This window comes from Pelobates fuscus, chromosome 3, assembly GCF_036172605.1.
Source record: "Pelobates fuscus isolate aPelFus1 chromosome 3, aPelFus1.pri, whole genome shotgun sequence".
Classification (NCBI taxonomy): domain Eukaryota; kingdom Metazoa; phylum Chordata; class Amphibia; order Anura; family Pelobatidae; genus Pelobates; species Pelobates fuscus.
The window spans coordinates 267,121,118-267,131,241 of record NC_086319.1 but is presented as its reverse complement, the minus strand read 5'-3'; the positions used below and the strand labels follow the sequence as shown (position 1 = coordinate 267,131,241).

The window sequence follows — 10,124 nt, the reverse complement described above, 5'->3', positions numbered from 1 at the left end:
TGGCCCTTTAAATACAGTGGGGTCATTCGGTTCTTGCCCTGTGTGAGCGGTGATACCCCAGATAGCTATGCCATGGAGCTCATTCATATAATGAAAGACTATGGGAAAGACTTTAGCTCCATGGCAATTGAACTGTATGTGTGTGGTCTGAGCGCCATTCAATAATATGCTCTCAGACCTAAGCTATCTGGGGATATGTTGCATGTATATGTTTTATGTAGTAATTGTGGCATTGTGTAGTTTTATGTCTTTTTGCAACCATGTGCTCAATGGAGTCTGCCTCTATCCCTGGATATAATTGGATTATTTTCCCATTGTCTCCAGGAAAGAGGGCTCTGTAAAACCGGTCTGAGCCAGATAGCCATGCTGCCAGCCAGGCCCCAAAATATATTTTACTAACTTTTGAACCCCTGGTCTGATTCATGCCATTTTTTAATATGTTTTCCCCTGAATGGATTGATTGTGAATATGTAATTATGTTTTATGTGAATGTGATGTATGGTTTTAGAGTTATGAAAGTTGGGTAGAAAGTATGTTTAACTGTATGTATAATTGAGTTTCCTCTCAGGATAAGGGGAGGAAATATGTGGGATGTAACTGATTTGTGATTGGTTGTTTTATACCTCACGGTGGGCGGTCCTGTATTTGAAAAGACTGTAATAAAAACCAGGCTGGGTGTGCCAGCACCTCAGACCACTGCTTGACCCTCAACACGGAGCCCTGTCTCGTTCTTGGGGGGTATTCACTGTATGCTGTTGGAGACTGATTGCCAGGAGTGTAAGCTGATGTATGCTTTTCCTGTTCGTCTGCTAGCAGCTATTCGTGAGGTTCCAGTTTGGAGGGCTATTTTGTATCCAGTTCGGGAGTTTGGTGTTCTGCAGTAGCTGTGCCTGTCTCTCAGAAAGGGGCATATCGCCTAAACGGATTGTAACCCCTTGTCTGCTGAAACGGTCCGTAACACAGCATTTATATTGAAAAGCTTGTTAGGACAGGCTATAGACACTAGAATCACAATATTAAGCAATAGTGGTTGTGATAATTATGGTGTTCCTTTAATTAAACCTCTCCAGTAATTATATATTCCAATTTTTTGTCTAATGCTGTACATTTCTTTTGGGACCAGATCCCAAAAGCCTTATGAACCTGCATATAAATCAAAGACTTAAAATCTAAAAGTCAAGAAAGCCTCTTTAGTGACAAGAACAGATTCCAGGTCACATGGACGCTATTCATAAAACATCATTTAGCCTTAAATGGGAAAATTCAGTATTTAAAACAGCATCAGCAGATTCTGGTCCTTCAAACTTGAAACCCATCACTATTATTAATCTATTAATTCCATTCATCGAACCATAAAACATGTTCAGCATTTTATATGAAGATTAAAGGTTGATATTAACAAAATTGCTGCTCCTGCAATGTGCCACACAAAGTTACTTCAAAATGAACATCAAGTGGGAAATCCACTGAGCATTAAGAAATTCTACATTCTCAGGGATTCCTTATCAAGCATTTAAAAATTAAACAAGTTGGAAAATTCTGTTTTAGAAATTTTGTTTTTACCTGTTAAATATGGTCTATGTACAGACTAAAATAAGAATGCAGATGTTGAAGTTAGTTCAACCTGTCTGCCTAGTGATGGAAAATAAAAGGATTTTTATTTACATGTATTTTTGCAAATGGATACATTGTTAGTTGTGTATGCACATGTGTTATTTTTCTCTAAGAAGACATGAGTGGGAATGAAGAGAACACAACATCATGGATGTATTTCCACATACTGGCATTTTCTAAATGTGTTGAATGTCAGCTAGTGCTTTTCATGGGGGTTGCAATGATGTATCTTTTATCTACACTTGGAAACATTGTGATTGTTATAGTTGTGTGTCTTAAGTCTCATCTCCACACTCCAATGTACTTCTTCCTATGTAACCTGTCAGTCCAGGACATTTTGTATGTGTCGACCATCTTACCAAAGCTGTTAGTAATTACACTTACAGGTGACACCAGAATATATTTTCAGTGCTGCATCACACAAATGTTTGTGTTTGCATTCTGCGTTGGTACAGAATTTTTCCTGCTAACTGCCATGTCTTATGATCGTTATGTGGCTATTTGTGTCTCATTGCACTATCCATTAATAATGAGTAAGAAAGTATGTATAATGTTGGCTTCTGTCTGTTGGTTTCTTGGTGCCTTGAATTCATTGATGCATTCTTTGATCATGTCTAATTTATCATTTTGCAACATGAGAGAAATCAATCATGTTTTTTGTGACGTGAAAACAATGTTGAGAATGTCTTGTAGTGACACCAACAACATCCAGATATTAATAATTGTAGAAGGTATTCTCTTTGGGTTTCTTCCTTTCTGCTTGATTATTACTTCCTACGTGTTCATTATAATTTCCATCTTAAAGGTCCGTAACTCAGAAGGCAGAGTCAAAGCCCTTTCCAGCTGTTCGTCTCACATCATAGTGGTTATTTTATTTTTTATAACCTTCCTAAGTTTGAATTTAAAACCAGAGTCACAATCAGTGCTTTCCCAGGAAAATGAGAAATTGCTTTCCCTGCTCTACATTGGTTTGGTTCCATTGTTAAACCCACTGGTTTATAGCTTGAGAAATAAAGAAGTCTTAGTAGCCATGAAAAAACTAATTTCAAAATTATTTTAAACTTTTATGGGCTTATGAAATAGGCCAGGCATTGCATGACATAAAGTGACAGAACTAACCTGTAATCTTCAAAAGGGTTACCATGTCCAATTCAATGTTTTGAAGTAGTCATGGTTCTTCGAGTCTGTATGTGCAACGTTTCAGGGATATTGAAAATTTCTGCTGGAGTTATAAATCCACCTCTGGCAGCATCATTAGTACACCATTAACCAACCTAGAACTAATGTTCCAGGCTGGCTAATGTCAATTCTGTGCTTATTTTTATGCAGAGAGGGTCAGTCATTGGCTGAGAATGCTCAGTTGATGTTCTCAGCCAATGAATGACTGGTGGTATCGACATCCAGCTTCTGCAGGTCTGAAGTTCACATGGCTCATCACTTGACAAGGACCCAGGTAAGAGGGCAAACCATTTCAAAACAGTTTTTCCAATTTACCACGCATTGGCATTAGGGTTCTCCTGGCATCATAAACACTACAGCGTTATGATGCTTAGAGTAACCCTTTATGGGATGATACATTTCCTGACTCATTAAAAAAAGGATAAGATAGCTAAATAAATAGTACTTAAGAGTAATGCACTTGTTGATATACTTATGACAATCTTTTAAATATGGTGCATACTATTCTAATTGTAAACAAAATATCCTGTTTATAACAAGTCAACTGTCGCTAGGCTTTCAACAGACCATATATGCTTATTATGCTTATAATGCTGGATATAAAAAAATAGATTTATTTATTTTATTATTGCATCGATTTTTTTTCTGAAGTACTCTGTAAGTGGTAGATTAACAAAGATTGTAGACAAATGTGGTATAAATGTATCAAGGCCAGCCTTGCAAAATGCAAAAAAAGCACAATTATATACAATAGTTTACAGTCCAAAGGAGAAAATATTTTTTTTTAGTTTATTTTTATTAATTTATTATATCTTAGTTGTCAACTCCTCACAATTAACTATTGAGTGCATACAATCTATAAAATATATATCTGCAATGCATTGAGTATCTAATCCTTTGTTTATCTTTCTAGTTTGTACACTATAACTAAAAAAATATAAAATATGTATGTCATAAAGTAGTCTATTTTAAAGAGGCAGAGAACAAGTAGAAAGAGATAAATCAGCATAATGTGCACCATCCTGGTGTGAATATTGTTTGGAAGAATTTCACCGAGCACAGTGGTTACATTAGTCTCACTATACATAACAAAACATAACAAAACATCAGCAGCTGTTGCTCTCTGTATTCCATGTGTCTTGTATACAAAATAAACACAGTAGAATTCTTGTTTCTTTAAAAACAGTCTGCTTTTATTGAAACACTCACATATAAAATGGTGAAAAAATACTAACATGGAGATGATGGTGTTGTGCATCATGTGACCTGAATAGGAGGATTGACGAGTTGGTTGTGGCTGCAGTGTCAAACCATTGTTCAGAAAAACTAAAAAAGCAGGAGTATTGAGATGTCTGTTTACACAATGCTGCAGGAGTAAGGCTGCAGGAACAAATTGTGCAGATAGTTTGTTAGCCCACACAGTGTAGGTCTGCATGCTAATCTAACTGTAAACAAAGCATCCTGTTTACAAAAAGTCGGCAGGCCGTAGGACTTTCAACAGACCATATATGATTGGTATGCTTATAATCTTGCCATTTATATTCACTGGATAAAATAGTGATTTATTTATTATATTATTAAATTGATTCATTAATAGTGGTATAGGGGTATGTGCTCTCACTGCTCTCTAAAAGTGTACCTGCTCAATGAAATCAGTCTTGGTGCAGCCATAAGGCGACACAGGTTGTGTTCTTAAGGTACACCAGCCTGGGGGCAGCAATGTCTGGGTGACTGGCATAAGGGGAGTGTAGAGCACAGTACTCTCCTTCCTGCTAGTCACTTCATGTAGTGTGGCCAGCTGGTAGAGGATATTCTGTATCCTCTACCCAGTCTGACAGGAAGCTGCTTATGGAGAAGATCCCCTTCCACGGTCTGTTTGACCACGCTATGTGGAGGTAAGCAGGCAGGCACACCTAGAGGGTGAGGGGGAAGAAACCATAAAAGAAGGGGGAGTGAAAGACACACATGCAGAGTAAAGATAGACACACTGATCGGTTAGGGAACACACACTAAAGGGGCTGGGGGGAAGAGACATAGACAGATTAAAATGAGTGATACAGAAGGTGTTGGTAAAAAAATGATTTACCTATGCAATGCTTCGTGAATATTCCCCTAGACATACAGAGCTATATATATCTATGTTACAGGGTGCCAGTCTCATATCCTGCTTTCTTTTTCTGTATTTCTTATTACATAGCTAAAGTATTACTGTATAAATATTTTGAAAGACCATATGGACAGTAGACCTGATTATAATACAAGATACTCATGCTTTGAAAGAGTTAAACTCGCATTTTTAAACATACAATGTCTTTCTGTTCTTGTGTTCTTGGGCCTGACACAAGCTTTCGCTATCTTTTTGTAAGCATCCTGTACTTGAAAAAAAATAGCATTATTTTTGAAACCTGCAATTTTATAATTGGGCTCCTAAATCTAAGACTGTCTCTTGCATCAGTGAACAGGAGACTAACTAACCGCAATACAAAACGTTCTATGAAAAATTATACTTTTGGTTCTAAAAGACCCATGACTGGTTAATGTTGCCGTTGATGTATACACCCCTAGACAAACGGTGTTTTATATATGCGAGGTACTACGTATTAAAACCTCTGAATACTTATTGATACTACATCAGAGTGGTGGGACTTCATTGAGTATTCCCAGCGCTTAATAGAGACCTGAGAAAGAAAATACCTGTGGTTGTAGCGAAAGTCCATGGCATTTTACTTGGGTTCTGATACCATGAGGTGTTTTTAACCCTAACAATTCTGAAGGCTCGTGCTGGCATAGATCACTGCAAAAGCTACCAGTGACTATACAGATCTATTTATCCTTATTCCCGGAGGTATTCTAGTTCTCTTTTTTGAACCTGTAGGAGGCTTTTATAGAGAGTAGCCATTAGGGTGATGTCTGTTATTGAGAGTAATCATTCGGGTGATGTCTGTTATTGAGAGTAACCATTCGGGTGATGTCTGTTATTGAGAGTAGCCATTAGGGTGATGTCTGTTATTGAGAGTAATCATTCGGGTGATGTCTGTTATTGAGAGTAACCATTCGGGTGATGTCTGTTATTGAGAGTAACCATTCGGGTGATGTCTGTTATTGAGAGTAACCATTCGGGTGATGTCTGTTATTGAGAGTAACCATTCGGGTGATGTCTGTTATTGAGAGTAACCATTCGGGTGATGTCTGTTATTGAGATTGATATTGGAAGAGTCCTATTGTCTCAATGTTTAGATAGATAGGCATTTACATTTTAGGTTTTTGACAATTAGGAAATTAACAAAGTGGGTGCCTCCTAGGATAACTCCTAGGATAACTCCTATGCTATCCCATTTCTTTTTCTGCTTTCTTATCTGTCTCTGGCAAGAGAGGGAGGATAAAATAATTTTAAGAACTGTATTTTACTAAATAGAGCCTGATGCAATTCTTATAAGAATGTATGATTTCTATGTTTGTTATTAAGAAACTCAATGAGGCCAATATTTTTCCTTTTTTTACATTGGGACTAGGAATATATTTTTGCAGTGAAAGAATTTGTAATCTGAATGAGTGGCTAAATTTTAAATGACTTCGCCTTAGATTAGAAAAACATATTTAGGGATAGTTCCATAAATCCCGCTCTGTGGACAGATTATATACCAAACAACACACAAGATAGTTAACAAACCCATTTCACATGAAATGTCTGAAGACCCATACTGTAGCTAATCCTCACTAAATAAATGATGTATAATACAGCAGTTCATATGTCACCACCCTCCCTTCCTGGGGCAGTGGGAGGAAGACAGATCCCTGATTAAACAGTGGATAAAACATGATAAAACTAAAATACATTTTAACTTTAGGGTACAGGGCCGTCTTTAATAGTGATTGGACCCTGGGCAAGCATTTGCTTGGGCCCCCTGGACCCTGCTGCCCTCCCACTCCCTGGCATGCAATCATGCCTTACATTCCAACCCAGTGGCGGAACTAATGCAGAGAAGCCCTGGTACAAGAAAGTTGTTTGGGCCTCCCCCTCTAGCACAAGAGTGGTGAAAAGATACACCCCCATCTGTCATACAACTCCCACAATGCTATGCTAGCTGGGGATCTATACTTTGCCTATTCTTGTAGGGTTGTATTTGTGTGCAGTGTTTGTGCATTTGAATGTAAGCCTGTTTTTGTATAGAGTATATGTGTGCATGAAGAGGTGTATTTGTATGTACTATTACAATTGGAATGCAGAGGTGTACTTGTGTGTAGTGTTTGCGTTTGAATGCAGTGGTGTGTGTGTGTTTGTATGTATGGTTGACTTTTAAATGCAGGTATTCAACTGTGAGTTGGTGTATGCATATCATTTTGGCATTTTAATACTGGGTTTTGTTTGTATGTAATATTTGCCTTCAGGGTTGTTATAGGATGTAGTGTTGTCTTCTAAACATTTGTGTATAGTATTGGTGTTTGAGTAAAGGGTGTGTTTTATATATAATTTTGGAGTTTGAAATCAGGGGTGTGTTTGTCTGTAATGTTTGTGTTATCAGGGATGTGTTTGCATGTTGTTTTTGATTGCTGGGATGTATACACATACACAGTTACATAAACATCAACACACATATAAACATACTGACACATGCACATACCTTGACATACAGATACACACACTGGCACATGCACACAAATTATGATATGCACACTGGCACATAAACACTCAGATACACACCGACACAGTTACACACTGGCACACACATACACACAGATACACACACTCTGACATACATGGGATAATTTTTATGTTTGCAGCAGGGCAGAAGCAAAGAGTTGGAGGAGGCATAAAGCTTGTAAATGCTGATGCTGCTGTGGCAAAGCAAGCTGGTACTGTTATATGTAATGCACAACAAAAAAAAGAATTAAAACATAAAATAAACACTGTGCTCAAATGCAACTGCAGCAATAATTAAACTCAGCTAAACAAAAAAAAGCAGTGAGTGGGGGCACATAGTAGAAAGGCAGTGAGTGGGGGCACAGGGTAAAAAAAGCAGTGAGGGGGGAAGGCAGGAGCAGTGAGTGGGGGCACCGAGAAGCAGTAAGTGAGGGAAAGCAGGGCAGGGGCAGAGAGTAGGGGCATAGAGAAGAGAAGAAGTGAGTGGGGGAAGGCAGGGCAGGGGCAGAGAGTGGGGGCATAGAGAAGATAAGAAGTGAGTGGGGGAAGGCAGGGCAGGGGCAGAGAGTGGGGGCATAGAGAAGAGAAGACGTGAGTGGGGGAAGGCAGGGCAGGGGCAGAGAGTGGGGGCACAGAGAAGAGAAGAAGTAAGAGGGAAGGCAGGGCAGGGCCAGAGAGTGGGGGCATAGAGAAGAGAAGAAGTGAGTGGGGGAAGGCATGGCAGGGCCAGAGAGTGGGGGCATAGAGAAGAGAAAAAGGGAGTGGGGGAAGGCATGGCAGGGGCAGAGAGAAGAGAAAAAGTGAGTGGGGAAGGCAGGGCAGGGCCAGAGAGTGGGGGCATAGAGAAGAGAAGAAGTGAGTGGGGGAAGGCAGGGCAGGGGCAGAGAGGAGAGAAAAAGTGAGTGGGGAAGGCAGGGCAGCGCCAGAGAGTGAGGGCACAGAGAAGATAAGCAGTAAGTGGGGGCACAGAGAAGATAAGCAGTAAGTGGGGGAAATCAGGGCAGGGGCATTGAGTGGGGTGTTTTTTCTAAAAACTATCCTAGCTGCAGCCATTCACCCAGAAGGAGAGGATCAGGGACTGGATTCACTTACCTTCAACGCAGCTTAGTGCTGGCTGAGGCTGATGGGAGTGGGAATAAGCAGCAGCTCATTCCTGCCTCTCCTCCCCATGCTGCTACCTGCTGCTGCCTCCTTCCTCCCGCGGTGCTCTCTTCTGAAGCTGGGAGGAAGTGATCAGCTGTCACTTCCTCCCAGCCAGCTAATACTACAGGGGCCCGGTTGGCTCTTAAAGGGCCCTGGCACCCCACCGGGTCTCTGTTCAGAGATACCCATCGGGTGACCCTAAATGCATGAGCCACCTGATAGGCCCCTCCAAATTGTTGTGGGCAGTGTGGGCCCACAGGGCAGCTGCTTTGAGCCCCCCAGGAGTAACTGGGCCCGGGGCAGCTGCCCCTTTTGCCCTGTGTTAAAGACGGCCCTGTTAGGGTATGAAATTAAGAAGTGGCACAATACTAACTCCCCATTTCAGTAGTTTCATCTTTAAGGGTATACCACTGTATGGAATTGAGTAACGTATAGTATAAATTTACTATATAATAAGTTGTAGCTATTAAATTGTTTCTTTTGCCGAGTGATGTTATATCTTAAGTATTGACTGTCTCTGTAAAGGTGAAAAAGCTGTTTGTAATTCTAAATATGCAAGAGCTTGTTCAAGAGGATCTCTGTAAATGGTATAAAAGTATAAATCCCAATTATCTCTGTGTTTTGCCCAAGATAGATAATAGAGTAATATATTTAAAGGGACACTATAGTCACCAGAACAACAACTACAGCTTATTTTTTATTTTTTTTTATAAATTTATTTATTATTAGTTTTTCTTTTATATAAACATCACATATAAGCATATCATACATTGCATACATGTCATGCATATCATACAAACAAATACAATAAATAAAGACATACATAAAGACTCAAAAACATAACAAAGTTGACCACCCTTCCCTATTCATTCAGCTCTACCCTCAAATTACATAAGATTAGATTATATTTCCTCTCTTTCAGAGATTGCCAATCAGAAATTACCGATTAATTACAGCACAGTGTTTATATTTCAGCATTTAATTCTCAAGAACCTTTAGCCAATCATCCCAGATCTCATATTGTCTGATATTAATACTTAGATTAGAGGCTATTCCCCTTTCCATTTTACATTGAACAATAATGGATGCTTTGATTTGTGGCCATGGATCTACTATTGTCCCCTTCCAATTTTTGGCGATGGCCATTTTAAAGGCCATCAAGGCCTGAATCAGAAGATCTCTCTTATCTTTAGTTAATTGTGGTAGATTCAGATGTAAGAGCAAATTTTCTGGGGTCCAAGAATGGTTCAAGTCCAAAAATATATTTATGTGATCCATTAGTTGAACCCAGGCTTCCTTAATTGGTGCACAGTCCCACCATATATGTAATTCATTTGCTCCCTCATTTCCACATCTCCAGCATTTAGATGTCCCCTCTTTTGTGAATTTCTGAATCTTATTAGGAGTCATATACCATCTATTAAGTATTTTAAAATGTGCTTCCCTGATATTTAGACAGTGTATCGTGGAGTAAACTGATTGTAAAGCCTTATACCATTCCTTTATATCGACTTTTATTGCCAAATCTCTTTCCCATTTGCTTTTC

The 10,124-nt window shown here is 39.3% G+C and overlaps 1 protein-coding gene across 1 annotated transcript; it reads left to right on the top strand.

Moving 5' to 3' along the window:
- Nucleotides 1-1,732: 1,732 nt before the first annotated feature.
- Nucleotides 1,733-2,674, top strand: LOC134601760 (olfactory receptor 13F1-like). Its single transcript, XM_063446261.1, has one exon. The coding sequence runs from the start codon at nt 1,733-1,735 to the stop codon at nt 2,672-2,674; it is 942 nt and encodes a 313-aa protein (XP_063302331.1).
- Nucleotides 2,675-10,124: the final 7,450 nt, after the last annotated feature.